Consider the following 20,312-nt stretch of genomic DNA (forward strand, 5'->3'; position numbering starts at 1 on the left):
ATTTCAAGGTAATCGGTTCAGCCGTTTTTGAGTCTATAGGGAACAAAAAAAAAACAAACCGACAAACAAACACAAATTGAATTTTATATATAAGATTTTAACGAAATTGACCGAATTTTTACCCAAACATTTTTATTTGCAGTTTGCCTGATTTTTTTCAGCGTATAGTTTTCATTAGGGTTGCCCTCTTTTGACTTCTTCTAACTACGTCACTGTCCACAACAATTTATCAGCTATGGCATTAAACAAAGTATAAAAAGAGATCTGAGTTAGATTTCGAGTGTGTTGGATACGCAAAAGTGATTAGAAATTCACAACAACACACAGACTTGCGAAAAATATATACACATTGAGACTGAGGAGAAATGAAACTGATAAAGATTGCGACAACAATGGCAACAACAATACTGAGTATTAGTATTGAATGGGCCTTAAAACGATAAGCCACTTCTCATACCGGGAAGATAGGGAGAGAGAGAGTGAGAACCTAAACAAAACTCATATAGTATTTGGTTAACGGCGATCGTTTAGCATTAATCGAGTTTTAGTCAAGCAAAGCATAACATCGGTGGCCATAAACAAAATGACAGCCGAAATACCATCAAAATGTCAAACGCTGTGGAATAATTTCTTGGATTTAGTAGGTAATAGAACAATTTTGTTTATGTGAGATGAAAATAGTGCAACCGCCGAAGAATGTGAATGAAATTATTAATCAAATCAAATACATATTCTCTGGAATAATTGGTAGCTGCTTTAATTTGAAAAAAAACACAGTTTTTAAGAGGGAAATGTGAGAAACAGTTTATATAAAAAGTGAAATCCCTCGGAGTGAAAAATATAAATAACGACGAATATTGAACAGACATTGAAAATCGTGAATGAATTCAATTGTTGCTGGTTTCAACTCGTTCATAAGTGAAAAATCTTTGCCAAACACAAGTCAACTAAAGCACTGCGTCTCCCCAAGAAGTGAAATGGAAATTTTAATATTCATTATAAGACTTCATGGACTCTGGTATCAACAACATTGGTAGTTATGCAAAGACATGGGGCAGTGGTGAGGCAACAGAGGGCCATCTTATGTTTATAGCCCTGCAGGATTAGACCATTATCATCAACTTACTCATTTATTCGAGATCTTTGTATACCTTGTTGTGTTGAGGTTGTTTACAAAGTCTCTCTTGTCTATTGGCCAGATTCCAAATTTTTTTTTGGCAAACGTTGAATTTTAATCCTTGATGCACGATTCACCCCATTTGATTCCTTAATAAAGATTTTTTACAATTTAAATCGAACTTGGCAAAAATCGCACTTAGGCTATAATGCACTGTGACATAGATATAATAATTATCTTTTCTTGAAAGTTTCATTTTAAAAATAACAAGTTATGGTCCGACTCGCATCATAATGGAATGAATGTTGGAGACCACATCAGAAGTCATTGTGTAAAATGTCAGCCAAATCGAATAAGGAGTTCGACCTTTAGGGGCTCAAAAAGTAAAATAGGCAGATCGTGTTGGAGGGGAGCTGTATTAGGTTATAGACCGATTCAGACCATATTTGACACGTATGTTGATGGTTATGGGAGAAGCCGTTGTACATAATTTCACCCAAATCGGATAATATTTGCGCCCTATAAAGGCTCAAGAAGTCAAGATCCCAGATCGGTTTATATGGCAACTATATCAGGTTATGCATCGATTTCACCCGTACTTGGCACAGTAGTTTGGAAATCATAACAAAAGATCTCATGCAAAATTTCAGCCAAATCGGATAAGGATTGCACCCTGCAGTGGATCAAGAATACAAGATTCAAGATCGGTTTATGTTGCAGCTATATCAAGTTATGGACCGATTTGAACCATTCTTGGCACAGTTGTTAGAAATCATAACAAAACACCTCATGCAAATCATAACAAAACACTTCATGCAATGCGCCCTATAGTGGCTTAAGAAGTCAAGACCCCAGATCGGTTTATATGGCAGTTATATCAGGTTATTGACCGATTTGAACCAAACTTGGCACAGTTGTTGGAAATCATAACAAAACACTTCATGCAAAATGTCAGCCAAATCGGATAAGAATTGCGCCCTGTAGTGGCTCAAGAAGTCAAGATTCCAGATCGGATTATATGGCAGCTATATCAAGTTATGGTTCGATTTGAACCATACTTTGCACAGTTGTTGAAAGTCATAACGAAACACATCGTGCAAAATTTTTGCAAAATCGGATAGGATTTGCGCCCTCTAAAGGCTCAAGAAGTCAAGACCCCAAATCGGTTTATATGACAGCTATATCAGGTTATGCATCGATTTCACCCGTACTTAGCACAGTTGTTGGAAATCATTAAAAAACACCTCATGCAAAATGTCATCCAAATCGGATAAAAATTGCACCCAGTAGTGGCTGAAGAAGTGAAGATTCAAGATCGGTTTATATGACAGCTATATCAGGTTATGGACCGAATTCAACCATACTTAGCACAGTTGTTTGAAAATCATAAAAAACCCCCCATGCAAAATTTCAGCCAAATCGGATAAAAATTGCGCCCTGTAGTGGCTCCAGAAGTCAAGATCCAAGATCTGTTTATATGGCAGCCATATCAAAACATGGACCGATATGGTCCATTTACAATCCCAACCGACCTACACCTTTAAGCAGTATTTGTGCATAATTTCAGGCGGCTAGCTTTACTTCTTCGAAAGTTAGCGTGCTTTCGACAGACAGACAGATGGACATGACTAGATCGACATAAAAAGTCATGACGATCAAGAATATATATATTTTATGGGGTCTAAGACGAATATTTCGACGAGTTACAAACAGAATGACGAAATTAGTATACCCCTATGCTATGGTGGAGAGTATAAAAAGTTATTCCACTTCTCAGCATAGTTGGGGGCATTAATATTAGTTATATCCTCCACCTTAGGATGAATGTACACTAACTTGTCATTCCGTTTGTAACACCTCGAAATATTTGTTTAGGACCCCACAAAGTATATATTGGGTTGCCCAAAAAGTAATTGCGGATTTTTCATATAGTCGGCGTTGACAAATTTTTTCACAACTTGTGACTCTGTAATTGCATTCTTTCTTCTGTCAGTTATCTGATGTTCCTTTTAGCTTGCTTTAGAAAAAAAGTGTAAAGAAAGTATATTTGATTAAAGTTCATTCTAAGTTTTATTAAAAATGCATTTACTTTCTTTTAAAAATCCGCAATTACTTTTTGGGCAACCCAATATTTTTATTCATCAATATGACCTTTTAAGTCAATCTAACCATATCGGTCCCCTTGTTTGTGGAAAATATGCTAACTTTAAAACGAGTAGTTAGCCGCTCGAAATTTTCCAAAAATACTTCTTCTTAGTGTAGGTGATGGGCAGTAACGGGAAACCCAATGCAGCCTAAAGAACAGGGAGCAGACGATGAGACCATCACCCACTCCCAAGAAGACCATTCAATGGAAGATCAATGATTGAGATCATCCAGATAAACTTCCACCGGAGCAAGACAGCTACTCACGCTCTGATGGAAAAAAAATCAGCTAGGGCAAGATTCATATTGCTTAAATTCAGGAGCCATGGATGACCCGGAACAAAGTTTCTGGACTAAACCATATCAACTATTAACTATTCTATGCCGATACTAGTACTCGGCCGAGGACCTGCGTTGTTTGTCATAAAAATTTTAATTTTATATTTTCCCCAGAGTTGTCAACGTCGGACGCAACAGTGATGAGACAGGGAGACGGTGGAGCATATCTAGCATCACTTTATCTGCTTTTCGACTCTTCGACGCCACCAACCACGTCGGAGCTGCAACGATTGGAGAGGAAAGCAAAACAGACAGGACAGGTGCGATGCGAAGTCTCACCACATTTCGTGCGATAGTATCAATATTAATTAATGGAGCCAAGCCCTGACAGAATTCTTGAATACTGGCGACCTGGTAACACTTAATATTGGTAACAGCGCTACATTTGTCAAAAGGATTAGGGAGGAGGTTTTAGAGTGACAATATGTTCGGAAAATCTAATCGATGAGGTTCAGGATTGGAGAGTCTCCAAGGAGCACTCCTTCTCTGACTATCGCTACATCAGGTTTAGAATAGTATGGCCAGCGCCAAATCCGAAAAGTTTCCTTAACAAGTTGAAAACCAACTGGCCACAATTCGGAAGACTGATCAGAAGAAGACCTAGGCAATATAATTTAGATTGTCCAAGCATAGAAGATATTGACGACAATGTCAACAGGATTACGATTGCAATAGTGGGGTCTTTCAAAGATAGTTGTCCTCTTCGAGAGAGGAAATCAGTAACATTGGGAAAGAGCACAGCACGTCGTAAAAAAAGGGGAAGTTTACCGGAATGTGTACCACACACGGCTCAAGGAATACAATAAGATTATTAGAGCGGCAAGACGTGCCTCCTGGAAGCTTTTCTGCGAACAGGTCGTTAGTAGACGACGTGGTAGTGAGAGCAGAGACAATAGAGGACATGTTGAGGCTTTTGATGAAAACGCATTTTCCACAGGATACGACAGGACTCACGGAGATACCGCAATCTTGAAATAATGAGGTTGATCGAAGACTTATCATGGTCAAAGAAGCCTTGAGCAGCTTCAAACCATTTAAGTCACCCGGACCTAATTGAATATTTCCGGCGTTACTACCAAAGGAGGCCAACTATCTGGCACCTCATCTGGCCAATATTTACAGCGTGCCTAGGACATGCATAAACTCTGGTAGCCTGGCAGGAGGTAAGGGTGGTGTTTATACCCAAGCCCGGCAAGGCACATTATGCGACACCAAATGCCTGCAGGTCTATAAGGCTTACGTCCATTCTACTCAAAACCATGGAACGTATTGTGGATACCACGATAAAGAGTAGGACATCCAGCGAACTGCTCAAATACAAACGGCGTTCCTATTTCAAGGGAAGGTCGGTAAAGACTGCCCTGCATGAGGTTGTGCATAAAATAGTAGAATCCTTCGATGCCAAAACGTACACACTGGCGGTATGCATCGACATCGAGGGGACTTTTAACAATGTGCGGACCGACACAATGATTCAATCCTTAGACCAGTACCAGGTGGACCCGGTCCTTAGAGACTGGTTAAACTATATGCTAAGGAACAGTTGGATAAATTGTGTGCCCCGCGACATAAATATAAGGGAGAAAGAGGCACAGAGCACTCCATAGGGGGACATTTTATCGCCACTCCTTTGGGTAACCACCATAAATAACCTATTACGGATGCTGACTGAGGAGTATTATAATACTTCTTAGGGGTAAGGAACCGAACGAGCTATGCAGAAGGGCCGAAAGATCCTTGCATATGCCATATTATTGAGCTTAGACCCAGGAGCCTCAATAGTAACCCAGAAAAAACTGAAATATGCCTGTTCACGAGGAAGACGAAGGTGGGCCAATTTGACGCACCACGTTTCCTCAATAAAACAATTTGGATATCTGACAGGATCAAATAATTAGCAGTGTTCTTAGATAGGAAACTTAATTGGAATTGTCACATTCAGGAGCGTACTGAAAAGGCTCACAGTGTTGGGCACTATGTAGACGGGTCGCAGGCTCGAAATGGGGCCTGAATCCGACGATAGTCAACTGGCTCTACAGAAGCGTGATTAAACCAATAATTATTTACGCCTCAGTAGTTTGGTGGACTGCTATGGAGAAAAAGTGCAATGTTTGGACCATACAACGGGTTAAGAGAACATTTTGTCTTGGCATAGGTGGAGCGATTCTGGATATCCGACCAATTGACACACAGATTAAGTGTAAAGCCACTGCGGTTGTGAGACTTAAGGCGATGGGAGAATGGATTGAGGATGGGAGCAGCTTATACCATCGCGGTATCAAGGTGACGATTGGAAACAGAAGAAATGAAAGAGGTTTCCGGTCGGATACCTGAGACGACACTGAAGGTGGGTGCGAAGCACTGCTGCCATCGGCACAATCTTGAACTGACGGAACCCTAGTATTGCCATCTGGAAGATCATGTTACACGGATGGATCAAAGCTAGAGGACAGACTGGGCCTGAGGGTCTGCATTAAGAACCCATGCACTGAGATTTGTTTTTGACTGCCCGGCCATTATACGGTCCTGCGGGAGGAGATCCGGGAGATGACGTAATGCGTGAGATGGTGTGGTGCTAAGGCGAGGACGTCGAGTGTGAACATCTATACCGACAGTAAAATGACCTTAAGGACAATAACAACCAGGACGGTAAAGTTACGAACAGTCTTGCAGTGTAAGAAGGAGATTAACGCCTTTTCTGAGGATGGCAAAATCGGCATCGTTTGGGTGCCGGGCCATAACGAATTAAGGGGGAATGAATGGACAGACGATTTGGCAGTGAAGGCCAGAGGACTACCGTCAATAAACTTGGTTAACCCAAAGCCTTTCAGGTCGAAGCAGTCAGAGTTAAGGGCGTGGGCGGCGATAGCTGTGGAACAGCGAAACAGTCATTAGGACGACGAAAATCCTATGGGGTGTTCAAGTTCGTGGGAGGACTAGGCTACTACTGAAAAGAAGTAAGAAGGAGGTCAGTATAGGTTTTGTTATCATAACGGGACACATGGGACTACGAGCTCACTTATGCAAAATCTGTGCGGTGTAAGGCATGTGAAAAAATGATTAGACGTTGGATCATTTCCTGTGTCATTGCCTGGCTTTCGCGGCTACAAGACACCGGTACATAGATGGGGATACAGTACCAGACATGAACCAACTTAGGGAAGTAGTATGGAAAACAAGTAAGGATTTTGTAAGTAGCATGGAATTCCAAACTTAAAATTTTTTCGTGGTTACCCCTTGCCCCCTCTTTTCAACCTAACCTAGTGTAGGTCGGTCGCGGTTGTAAATGAGCCAAATTAGTCGATATTTAGATATAACTCCCAATTATTGTATGATCTCCCAATTATAAGGGGTGATTTTTTTGAGGTTAGGATTTTCATGCATTAGTATTTGACAGATCACGTGGGATTTCAGACATGGTGTCAAAGAGAAAGATGCTCAGTGTGCTTTGACATTTCATCATGAATAGACTTACTAACGAGCAACGCTTGCAAATCATTGAATTTTATTACCAAAATCAGTGTTCGGTTCGAAATGTGTTCAAATTTTGACAAATTTTGTTCAGCGATGAGGCTCATTTCTGGTTGAATGGCTACGTAAATAAGCAAAATTGCCGCATTTGGAGTGAAGAGCAACCAGAAGCCGTTCAAGAACTGCCCATGCATCCCGAAAAATGCACTGTTTGGTGTGGTTTGTACGCTGGTGGAATCATTGGACCGTATTTTTTCAAAGATGCTGTTGGACGCAACGTTACGGTGAATGAACACATTTCGAACCGAACACTGATTTTGGTAATAAAATTCAATGATTTGCAAGCGTTGCTCGTTAGTAAGTCTATTCATGATGAAATGTCAAAGCATACTGAGCATCTTTCTCTTTGACACCATGTCTAAAATCCCACGTGATCTGTCAAATACTAATGCATGAAAATCCTAACCTCAAAAAAATCACACTTTACTTCTAATCCTCTAGAGGGCGCAATTCATTTCCCATTTGACTGAAATTGGATGTTGCATGGTCTAATTCGATCCATATCCTAATGTATGTCCCGATTTTATCTGTTGTGCCTCTAGAGGGCGCGTGGTATTTTTTAATGACTTCTAACAACGAGAAAGGCCTCTGGGCCCCCATAACAGTTTTTGCCATACAATGTTTTTGATAAAATTGAATAATTTTATTGCCTCTCAAAGGGTTTTAGCCGTCCAAAACTAATGGGCTAATTACTCTAAATCTAACGGCCGTGCCAAATACAAGCCATATCTCGGCCCATATTTTGATGTAGCTCTGATCTTTTTACTTGAAAAAGTCATTCAAAGAACTTGTCACATGCAATCTATTGAAGAGGGTATTGGAGATTCTGCCCGGCTGAACGAAAAAAAAAAATATTCAGCGTTGGTTAGCCCCTTACTCCAGGAAATTGTAAAGCGGACGAGCTGCGAGACTATGAACTACCTTCTACATTCCAGGGATACTGGAATCTGTGGGTATGCCGCTAGCGACATATAAGATAAGTTTTCAGGACCAGGCCCGAAGGACAACGAATGATAGATGGTCACAAAGAGGGGACTGTGAGCATTCCAAAAAAAAAATTCCAGTCATTGTGTCCGTCATGACAGATCACTGTCTAATCGGAAAACATGCTGACAGACTGAAGGTTGCTAGCAACGACTATTGCAGAAGCTGTGAGGACATCGAAGAAGAAGAGACTATAGAACACCTTCTGTGTGTGCGTCTCGCACTAGCAGTCAGAAGGAGTTCCACTTTAGGTTGGTATGCCGCTAGCGACATATAAGCAAAGTTTTCAGGACCAGGCCCGAAGGACAACGAATTATAGATGGTCACGAAGAGGGGGCTGTGAGCATTCCAAAACTATGTGGCCGACGTCTCAGTCATTGTGTCCATCATGACAGATCACTGTCTAATCGGAAAACATGCTGACAGACTGAAGGTTGCCAGCAACGACTATTGCAGAAGCTGTGAGGACATCGCAGAAGAAGAGACTATAGAACAACTTCTGTGTGTGTGTCTCGCACTAGCAGTCAGAAGGAGTTTCACTTTAGGTACTCTTTTTCTTGAGAACTTTTCTGATTTGGCGGATGTGAACATTCGCAAGCTATTGGGCTCTTTAAAGCGATCTGGATGGTTCAACGGTAGGAACTAGAAGTCATCTTCTTTCATTTGTTTCTGTGGTATCACAATGGACGAAAACGTGTTAGTGAGTCTGATGGCAGACTGCCACTTAAACCTAACCCAATCTAATAGGGTTTCAGGTCAATACCTCGGAATACAAGCGGAATGACTTTATTCGTATACCGCCCATCCTACAGTGATGGTTAAAAAAATCTTTATCATCAGTCCCGCTGGGACTCTTTGACTCTTTCATCCTTCCAATTTGACTCCAGACTCCACGTCTCTTATTTGGTATCGCCACTGGAGATTTTTTTCGACTCTGTCTCCTGACTAGGCTCTAATATATACCCCCTGTAGCCAGATTGCATAGACTATCTGATGTATACGTCTGATCGGGGAATCGCCGGCGTTCTTAAATAGTTCAGCTAGAAGCCCATCGGCTCCTGCTGCGGTTATATTTGCTGTCATATAGACCTAATTCTGACTATGCGGTTTACATTCTATGCCGTCATCAGAGGTTGGTTTTGTAGTATCAACGGAAATCAGCAGCTGCGAGAATATTATTCACATAACCCAAGCACCAGATTTATTTATTTCTTCCTGCATGTGCCTTCTTGTAATTTTAGATCCCATATAAACTTAGCTCTTGGTTTTACACACCAAGCCCCTAGAGGGCGCTGGACTACAGTATTGCCTGCAAAAAGACTATTTGCGCCCGTTAATATGCTGAGCCATGAACAGCTTTTTCGATTAAACTGTCGCGCTAAAACTCTCCTCTAGAGGTGTTATGGTGAAGGCTGTAAGATAATGTTATATATTGGGTTGCCCAAAAAGTAATTGCGGATTTTTCATATAGTCGGCGTTGACAAATTTTTTCACAGCTTGTGACTCTGTAATTGCATTCTTTCTTCTGTCAGTTATCAGCTGTTACTTTTAGCTTGCTTTAGAAAAAAAAGTGTAAAAAAAGTATATTTGATTAAAGTTCATTCTAAGTTTTATTAAAAATGCATTTACTTTCTTTTAAAAAATCCGCAATTACTTTTTGGGCAACCCAATATATACTATGAAAGAATACAATTACAGAGTCACAAGCTGTGAAAAAATTTGTCAACGCCGACTATTTGAAAAATCCGCAATTACTTTTTGGGCAAACCCAATATATAAATACATAGCATAGATTTCTAATGACTATTAATAGTCAAATTTCGAAATGGCATTTTGTGATTAGTAATTGTGTTTTTTTTTATTGAAGAGGTGACAGAATTCATGGTTAAAATTATCATAAAAAAACCAACTCCCAATGACTTATAAAAGATTATTTACCATTTTTCCTCTCTCCTTCCAATAAAATAGGCGACGATCCATTCACCGTTTATGTAGTTGGCTCTACAATTTTGGTATTGGCTATTTATTGGACATATGCTGGCATTTTTGCCATTATCGACTATACACAACGTCCCAAATGGTTGGTCAAACATAAAATACAACCCGATCAAAATGTGCCCCTTGACATGGAGAAATTTTGGAAGGTAAGTTTAGTTAATCAACTTCCTTATTGAGTGATTAAGTCGTACGTGCGAATGTTATCACATAAAGAGCCTATTTTTGTCATCAAATCAGAAAAGTACTTTGACCGCAGATAAAACAGTCGTTCTAATCCATAATTGCAGTGCTTAAAACGTTGCAGTATGAGTATTTTGATAATGTCAATAATCTATTTTGATAAGTATTGATTCCCCGTGGATTTAAAGCACACTAAAATAAACGGAAAGTAAAATAAAAAAAAAAAATATTTGAATCTTAACTACTAAAAATTTGCAGGCGGGCCGAATCTTATATACCCTACACCATGGATAGCGCTTGACATGTTCCTTGAATGATTTTATCAAATATATAGGTGATATATATACCGATACAGATGGGCCGTACTTATCACAATTAGATTTCAACCGAATAAAGGCTCAAGAAGTCAAATCGGGCGAACGATTTACATGGGATCTATATCAGGTTGTAAACCTATTCAAACCCTACTTGGCAAGATTGTTGGAAGCCATAGCTTAACCTTAAATGCAAATTTTCAGCCAAATTGGGTGGTAATTGGGCCTTCTAGAGTTTCAAGAAGTCAAGTTTAAAGATCGGTTCATACAACAACAACAACAAACAACAAATTTTGCCCATGAACATTCCACTAAGAAACAGGGGCAAACTTCTCACATATCAATAAGTGCAGTCCAATTCAAGTTTTAAGCTCAATGATAAGGGGCCTCCTTTTTATAGCCGAGTCCGAACGGCGTGCCGCAGTGCGACAACTTTTTCGAGAGAAGTTTTACATGGCATAGTACCTCACAAATGTTGCCAGCATTAGGAGGGGAAAACCATCGTTGAAATTTTTTTCTGATGGTCTCGCCAGGATTCGAACCCAGGCTTTCAGCGTCTTAGGCGGACATGCTAACCTCTGCGCTACGGTGGCCTCCTCGGTTCATATGGGGGCTTTATCATGTTATGAACCGATTAATTCGATACTTGGCACAGTTGTTGAAAGTCAAAGCAAACCACACAAAATTGCAGTCAAATCGGATAAGAGTTGCGCCCTCTAGAGGGTCAAGAAGACAAGATCCGAAATCGGGTTTTATGTCAGCTATATGAAAACATTAACCGATATGGCCCATTTACAATTTACATATATCAAGCGTCTAGCTTTACTCCTTCGACAGAAAGATAGCGTGCTTGCGACAGACTGACAGACGGTCGGACATGGCTAAATTGTTAGTCAAAACTAGCAAGAATGTACAGTGGCACAGAAAAGTCTACATACCCCACTTAAAATATTCTTTTTATAAAACGATATTTATATACGAAAAAGTTTTTCCACCAAATATCGAATGTTACTAAAATTATTCTCCATGGCCATCACTGTTATTAATAACGAAAATTTATGAGGTTATGTCATATCCTCAATACATGGCTGTCAGTTTTCGAAGCTGCCATTTATGAAACGGTACGTAGACTTATCTGCCTCACTGTACAATATATACCTTGATGGGTCTTAGATCAATATTTCGATGTTTTACAAACGGAATGACGGAAATATACCCCCATCCTATGGTGGAGGGTAAAAAAAAGCTAAAAAAGAAAAAAGACGCTATGTTCGGTCAGGCCAAATCTTGGGTACACAATTATTTGGAATAAATCAAATCGGACGATTATTAAGATTTTTAGGCCTACATTTCTTGTGCCTTTGTACTTGATGTACCAAATTTCAGGGACTCAAGATGTCAATTCGGGAGATCTGGTTTTATGGGAGCTTTATGAGTTATACACCGATTTAAATTTATACACAGATGTTGGGAATCATAACAAAACACTATGCGTAAGATGTCAGCCAAATCGGTGGATAAAATCAACTTGTAGGGGCTCAAGAAGTCAAATCGAATGACCATTTTATATGGGAACTACATCCAAATCAGGGCTGTGGAGTCGAATTTTTAAGGTCGGAGTCGAAGTTTGGTAAGGAGTTGAGTACGGTTGACCCGACTACAACCGCTCTCTGATTCTGGTTTAATAATCCGACTAAGACTGCGACCCGGGGTCGGAGTCGAGAGCTAGACTCTGCAGCCCTGATCCAAATGAACCGATTTGGTAATCCCTAGCGAACAATTCAATTAAAAGTGTCTGTTCAAAATTCCAAGTAGATATCTTTATTCGTTCGTTCGTCTGCTATCGGGGTTTCCAAGACCGACAAGGCAAATTAGGCGACGCCCAAGAACTAAAAAGCCTATAAGCCTTACGTCCTTTTTTACTCAAAGCCATGGACACCATTTTAAAGAGTAGGACATCTACGCAAACCATGTGGAAACCATTTTAAAGAGTAGGACATCTACTCAAGACTGCCCTGCATGAGGTTGTACAAAAAAACAGAATCCTTCGATGCGAAGACGTACTCATTGGTGTCATGCATTGACATCGAGGGGGCTATTAACAATGTGCGGACCGACACACTGATCCAATCCTTAGACCAGTACCGGATGGACCGGGTCCTTAGAGACTGGATAAACCATATGCTAAGGAATAGGTGTATAAATTGTGGGCCCCAATTAAATATAAGGGACCCAGTGGCACAGGGCTAGCCACAGGGGGGCATTTTGTCGTCGCTCCTACGGGTGATTACTATAAATAACCCACTACGGATGCTGACCATGAGCGTAGAAAGGCCTCTGGGGAGTGGGCTAAGCATGACACAGAAAAGTTTTAGTCCCTCAGAATTTTAACAAGTAAGAGCGTGCTAAGTTCGGCCGGGCCGAATCTTATATACCCTCTACCATGGATCGAACTTGTCGAGTTCTCTGCGCGGCATCTCTTTTTAGGCAAACAACGAATATTGCATAAGAACTGTTATGCTATTGGAGCTATATCAAGTTATAGTCCGATTCGGACCATAAATGAATGCCGAATATTGTAGAAGTCATTGTGTAATATTTCAGTTCATTCGGATAAGAATTGCGCCTTGTAGGGGCTCAAGAAGCAAAATCGGGAGATAGGTTTATATGGGAGCTGTATCAAGCTATTGATCGATTCGGACCATATTAGACACGTATGTTGAAAGTCATGAGAGAAGATGTTGTACAAAATGTCTGCCATGGATGAGAATTGCGCCTTCTAGAGGCTCAAGAAGTCAAGATCCCAGATCGGTTTATATGGCTGCTATATCAGGTTATGTACCGATTTGCGCCATACTTAGCACAGTTATTGGAAGTCATAACACCTCATGCAAAATTTCAGCCAAATCGAATGAGAACTGTGCGCTCTATTGCCTCAAGAAGTCAAGATGCCAGATCGGTTTATATGGCAGCTATATCAGGTTATGTACCGATTTGCGCCATGCTTAGCACAGTTATTGGAAGTCATAACACTTCATGCAAAATTTCAGCCAAATCGGATGAGAACTGCGCGCTCTATTGCCTCAAGAAGTCAGGATCCAAGATCGGTTTATATGACAGCTATACCAAATTATGAACCAATTTCAATCAAACTTAGCACAGTTGTTAAAACAAAACACTTACGTGCCAAATTTCAGTCAAATCGGATGAGAATTGCGCACTCTAGAGGCTCAAGCAGTCAAGGTCCAAGATTGGTTGGACCGATGGACCGACATGGACCGATTTGGCCCATTTACAATCCCAACCTACCTACACTAATAAAAAATATTTGTCTTTACTTCTTCGAAAGTTAGCTTGCTTTCGAAAGCAGACGGACGGACAGACGGATGGACATGGCTAGATTTACTTGAAATGACATGGCTATCAAGAATATATGCACTTCATGGGGTCTCAGACGCATATTTCGAGGTGTTACAAATAGAATGACGAAATTAATATACCCCCATCCTATGGTGAAGGGTATAAAAAATTAAATTGTGTTCGGCAAAATTTGCTAATTTTATTGCTATTCAAAGGGTGTTACTTACAAAGGGTGTTACAGTAGTTTGGTGGACTGCGATGGAAGCAAGATGTTGTTTTGGCATAGGTGGGGCACTGGATACTATAGATATGCAGATTAAATGTGGGGCAGCCACAGCGGCTATGAGACTAAGGGCGATGGGGGAGTGGCTTGACGATAGGATAGTGATAGAGTAAGAGCCTGAAAGGAATGGAAGAGGTTCCCGATCGGATACCAGAGACGAAACTTGAGGTCGAATGCGAAGCAATACTGCCAGCGGCGCAATCTTGGATTGACGGAACTCTGATATTGCCATTTGAGAGATCATGCTATACAGATGGATCCAAGCTAGAGGACAGAGTGGGCCTGGGCGTCTACATTGAGAACCCAGGTACTGAGATCAGTTTTCGACTGCCTGACCATAATATGGTTGGAGGCCACCGTAGCGCAGAGGTTAGTATGTCCGCCTATGACGCTGAACGCTTGGATTCGAATCCTAGCAGGAACATCAGAAAATGTTTCAGCGGTGGTTATCCACTCCTAATGCTGGCGACATTTGTGAGGTACTTTGCCATCTAAAAACTTCTCTCCAAAGAGTTGTCGCTCTGCGGCATGCCGTTTGGACTCGGCTATAAAGAGGAGCTCCAATATCATTGAGCTTAAAATTGACAGCACTCATTGATTTGTGAAAAGTTTGCCCTTGTTCCTTATTTCATAGGCAAAATTTGCTATGGTTAAGTCACGAACATTCTTACCACCTCTGAGGATGGCACGATCCCCATTATTTGGTTGCAGGCCACAGTGGAGTAACGGGGAATGAAAGAGCAGACAATTTGGCAGTGAAAGCCAGAGGATTGCCGTCAATAAACTTGGTTAAACGACGAAAATCCTATGGTAAGATCCGGATCGTGACAAGACGAGGTTAATAGAGAAAAGAAGTATGAAGGAGATCAGTATTGTTTTCGGTATCATAACGACACACATAAGACTACGAGCTCACTTATGCAGAATAGGTGCGGCGAATTAAAGCATGTGTTGGGCAGGTGGGGAAGATGATGAGACGCTGGAGCATTTCCTATGTCATTGCCCGGCTTTCGTGGCTAACAGACATTGACATTTAGGTGGGAACACAACGCAGAACATAAATCAACATAGGGGCGTGGTATGGAAAACAAATAGGAATTTTGTAAATTGGACGGAATTCCTGACTTAGATTTTCTTTTCGAAGTTCCTTTTTGTTATATAGAGCGCACAACAAGCCGACTACTTGTTTAGGCTGTTGTTGTGGCAGTGTGTTGTACACTGAGACGGCAGCCCTTGACGATGAAGGACTCCATCGGGTCAATGCGGTACGTACAACCGGCTGCCAGGGGATTGCCGGCTTAGGTGCACGTCCATAGTGGCATGGGGCGGGTTAATATCTGCGCCCTCTTTTCAACCTACCCTAACTGTAGTGGTTTCCACATACGGTCCTGGTTAGACCGACTTAGAATGTCAAGAGGATCAAAGAACCCTATAACTATTGAAATCGAAGTTGACGATGGATACAATGAGTAGAACATTTGTCCATGGGAACCACATGCCAAAGATTCCAGTTTCACTAGGGCTCATGAAGTGTTATCTTGTTGCCCTACAATTCCTAGAGATACAATTTGAACAATTCAGAGTTGTTAAAAAACTTTCTTTCAGGCACAATAAAATATGGTTAAAGGCTATATTCCAAAGTAGTGGAGAAAGAACACCTTCTTGAGGTGTTCCACTTCTGACACATCTATGTAGAACAATAGATCCAAATTTCTAGTACTCTTAAGGATATGTAAAACAAGTCTGTGTCTTCATAATTAAAATTATTTGGTTTATTTGACATCAATTGCTCAGCACTAACTCAGCGGCTAAATTTTTTGACTCTACAAGAAAATGAAATCCAACTCCCTTAATTTTTTTTAAATATTTTTTGATTTTTAAATGCCATACCCCACTTAGGTGGGATCCTAATTTTCCACAAAATATTTTATTAAAAAAAAACTGAATATAACTAGCGTTACGATCCATAAAATAATAAATCCGTCAAAGTATACAAAAAATTTGTACTTCAGGGGCGAAGAATGTCTTCCAATACACCTGCCTTTGCCCAACTCACGCAGAAACTGTCAAAGTGAAAAACTTGGTTGGCTTGGGGCAATTTTTCTTCTTAAAAAACTAAATGTAGGGAGGGAAGTGATTGGAGGGGATCTTGTATTTGGCTGTCTTCTTCAGTTTTTCTTTCCACAAGCCTGAAATTTTGGGATTTTCCTCAAAATTATATAGTTGACCCACCCGGGTGGGTTTTGGACCACGATGTACATACGAATCTTTGGATTTGCGAAGATTAAATAGCAATTAAGTCAAAAAATAAGTTGATGAAAACCCATACTGTGGTACAGGGTATTATAACTTAGTGCATTTGTTTGTAACACCCAAAAGGAAGAGAGATAGACCCATTGATAAGTGTACCGATCGACTCAGAATCACTTTCTGATTCGATTTGGCTATGTCCGTCTGTCAATGTTAATTTGTGCACAAACTACAGTTCGCAATTTTCATCCGATCGTCTTCAAATTTGGTATGGGCATGTTTTTCGGCCTAGAGACAAAGCCCATTGAAATTGGAAAAAATCGGTTCAGATTTGGATATAGCTCCCATATATATATTCGTCCGATTAGCAGTAATACAGCAATCAAATGGTCATTTGTTAACCGATTCTCCAAAATTTGGCAGGAAGGATTTTCTTATGACTCTCTATATTACTGGAGAATTTCATAGAAATCGTTTCAGATTTGGATATAGCTCTCATATATATGTTCGTCCGATTTGCAGTAATACAGCAATAAAATATTCATTTGTTAACCGATTCTCTCGAAATTTGGCAAGAAGAATGACTCTCGATATTAATGGTGAATTTCATAGAAATCGGTTCTGATTTACATATATAATATATATCGACCAATTTTCACTCCTAGACTCACTGCAAGCGCATTTATTGACCAATCTTCCCAAATTTTGTACAACGCTTTCCTCGGCGACTTCCACAATATCCATAAAGTTTGATCGATATCGATTCAGATTTTGATATAGCTCCCATGTATATGTTCGTCAGATTTTGGGTAATTTGTTGTCATTTGTCAACCGTAGTTATTACATTTCGAACATATTTGCTTTGCTCAAAATTGGATACAGGAATTTTAATAACCCATCTGAACACATCCGCCGAGGTCCATCAAAATTGGTTCAGAATTATATACAGCCGCCCTTTTGTATTTATTAGATAGGTGTAGGGTATTATAAAGACGGCACCACCCGACTTTTGGCTTTCCTTACAGGTTTCGAAATGGCATTAAAAAACTTAAATTGGAAGTACCCTTGACAAGATTCAATAGAAAGTATTTACCGCGTATTTGCTTTTATTTCAATATCTTACTGCCCGTTGGTACGCCTGTTTTGAGCTGCCTATCAATCGTTAGACTTTGTCGTGTTACATTTTCAAAACAAAATCCTCATACTAAGGAAATGATTTTTAAATCTAAAATGCCAGATTTTGTGTTTCTTGAGACTGTCTTGGACTTTGTCTTTTCATAACAATTCTATTCTTCATAGATGTTTTTTTTTTAACTAAACATAATTAAAGCCTATATTCGGTCTGTTTTATTTACCAATCTGGTAAATATTTTGCCATGAACATTCTTTAAGATACTTCTCTCATATCAATGAGTGCAGTCCTATTCAAGTTCTAACTCAGTGATATGAGACTTTCTTTTTTATGCCGAGTCCGAACGGCGTGCCGCATAGCGACACCACTTGTGGGAGAAATTAAAGATGACCGGATACCGTACAAATGTTGCCAGCATATTGTAAGGCTGTATGAAATAAGGCCCCAATGCAATAAAGCCCCAAAAGGAGAATGAAATTAGACCCCAAACTTTTATACATGAAACAAAAACAACGATAATTGGGGCTTTCGTTTTATGGAACTTTATTTCATTTTAAAAATGGGGGCTTATTTTCGTATGAAATAAGTCCCCAAATTTGGAAATGACACAAAGCCCCAAATCTTATTTTTTGGGGCTTTATTTCGTTTTACAAACATTTCAAATAATCGACATCAATTGTTAGAGAAGTTAAACATGACTGGATACCGTACAAATACCGCCAGTATTTTGTAAGGCTGTATGAAAAAAGGCCCAAACGGAATATTAAATTAGAGCCCAAACTTTTATACATGAAACAAAAACAACAATAATTGGGTCTATATTTCGTTTTATGGGGCTTTATTTCATTTTAAAAATTGGGGCTTAATTTCGTATGACCCAAATTTGGCACAAAGCCCCAAAACATATTTTTGGGGTTTTATTTCGTTTTACAAACATTTCAAATAAAACGGAGAGCAGGTCATTTCGAAAGATTTCCCGAACATCGGCTAATCACTCACTTATTGGGGTATTATTGCATTTGAAGTTCGGGACTTTATGTCATATGAAATAATGGGCCTTATTTCATTTAAATTTGAGGGGTTTTTCATTTCGTTACGGCCTTATTTGAGGTTGTATTTCATTATGAAATAACGCCCCATTTTTGGGTTTTTATTTCATTTTTCGTTTGGGGCTTTAATGCATTGGGGTCTTATTTCATATCGCCTTTTATGAGGGAAAATTAACCGCCGAAAATTTGTTTCTATGTTGACGCTCGGAATGGAAATCAGGTGTTCGGCGTCATAGATGATGGCCTCCAATTAAACAAATCTGCAAATTGTTAATTTTGCCCATGAACATGCCACTAAGGAACTCTCACATATCAATGAGTGCAGTCCGATTCAAGTTTTAGACTCAGTGATAGAGGATCTCCTTTTTATAGCCAAGTCCGAACGGCGTGCCGCAGTGCGATACCTCTTAAGAGAGAAGTTTTAACATGGCATAGGTAAGGGTAGATTGAATGGGTCGCTCACCAAAGGTGAGTTCACTCGGAGGCCAGTTTGGCCCATTGTGGTACCCTAGAGACAGAAAGGGAAGAAAAGAAAAAGAAAATGTGAGACCTCGTACTAGAGGTTATACACGAATAAAAGAAAAATACAGGAGGAGTGGAGAAACCCGAGCGGGGGTGAAGAACCGCCCGTCCCTACGCAAGCACGGATCTACCTACACCGCAGCGAAAAAATTCTCTTAGGGGGTAAATAAAACAACCCTATTATCTATTTCTAAAATATTTTTTTTTTTTTTATGAGATTGCACGCGTATAAGCACTTGACTTCATAAAAATCCAATAGTATTTTTGATTGCCAAGGAAGATTATGTCGGCAAATTTAAAATTTCGTACATACAATTAAAAAAAAAAACAAGTAGCTGATAATAAAATACTAATGATTTAAGACATGAAATTTAATTAACTATTATCATTGTTCTGATTATGGAACTCTTAGTGTTATGAATAGCATACTGAAAACTTGGTGCACTCTGTTTCTGTTTAACCTTTGTGATATATGTAGACACGAAAAATATGTAAATAAAATCATTTAAAAAATGCCTTTGCGAGACATAAGGTCTTCAAATCCCCACTCGGCACGCTTAAATGGATAATTACCTTTGCTGCAACAAGGTAATTATCCAAATCTATGTTCGCCCTCGGCTTCGATCCCACATCTAACACACTGAATGAAGGCCTTCCATCTATTACAACGTTATCAATTTGGTTCCTTTCTTCTTGATCAGGGGACAACTATGCGGATTTGTGATTTTTTTATGTTGAAATCTGCCGCTGCTAACTACCATGTTTTTAGCTTCAATCCATTATTGCAAATTTCCCTTGCAGGCTAAATTTCCCACTATTGGACCAAAGATATTTTCTTTCCCTGTTTTCGTATTCAAATCTCCTAGAACAATGTCATGGGCGGTGCAGCGGTCGTATTCTCTCCCTAAGAGCTCGAAGACAATATCTTTGATATGTTCGTCCTTGTCTTTCGTCAGGGTACGGGCACAAAATAAGTCTGATGTTGAAGAATTTGGCGTTTATGTGGATTGTAACTTAGCCAGAAACTCACAGCCAAATTCATGCCTCATGTCATGGCCAAGGCTGCGGAGTCTAGCTTTCAACTCTGACCAGGGTCGGTGTATTAAGC

The 20,312-nt window shown here is 39.9% G+C and overlaps 1 protein-coding gene across 1 annotated transcript in view; it reads left to right on the top strand.

The window, feature by feature from the left end:
* Positions 1-440: 440 nt before the first annotated feature.
* The window catches only part of LOC106082873 (fatty acid hydroxylase domain-containing protein 2), a 28,988-nt gene continuing 9,116 nt past the window's right edge, over positions 441-20,312 (top strand). Inside the window, exons 1-2 of the mRNA XM_013245611.2 lie at positions 441-644; positions 10,085-10,260. Coding sequence (XP_013101065.2) covers positions 584-644; positions 10,085-10,260 — 237 coding nt within the window. The 5' untranslated portion in view covers positions 441-583. The remainder of the gene's footprint in view (positions 645-10,084; positions 10,261-20,312) is intronic.

The sequence above is a fragment of the Stomoxys calcitrans genome, chromosome 4 (genome assembly GCF_963082655.1).
Source record: "Stomoxys calcitrans chromosome 4, idStoCalc2.1, whole genome shotgun sequence".
NCBI lineage: Eukaryota > Metazoa > Arthropoda > Insecta > Diptera > Muscidae > Stomoxys > Stomoxys calcitrans.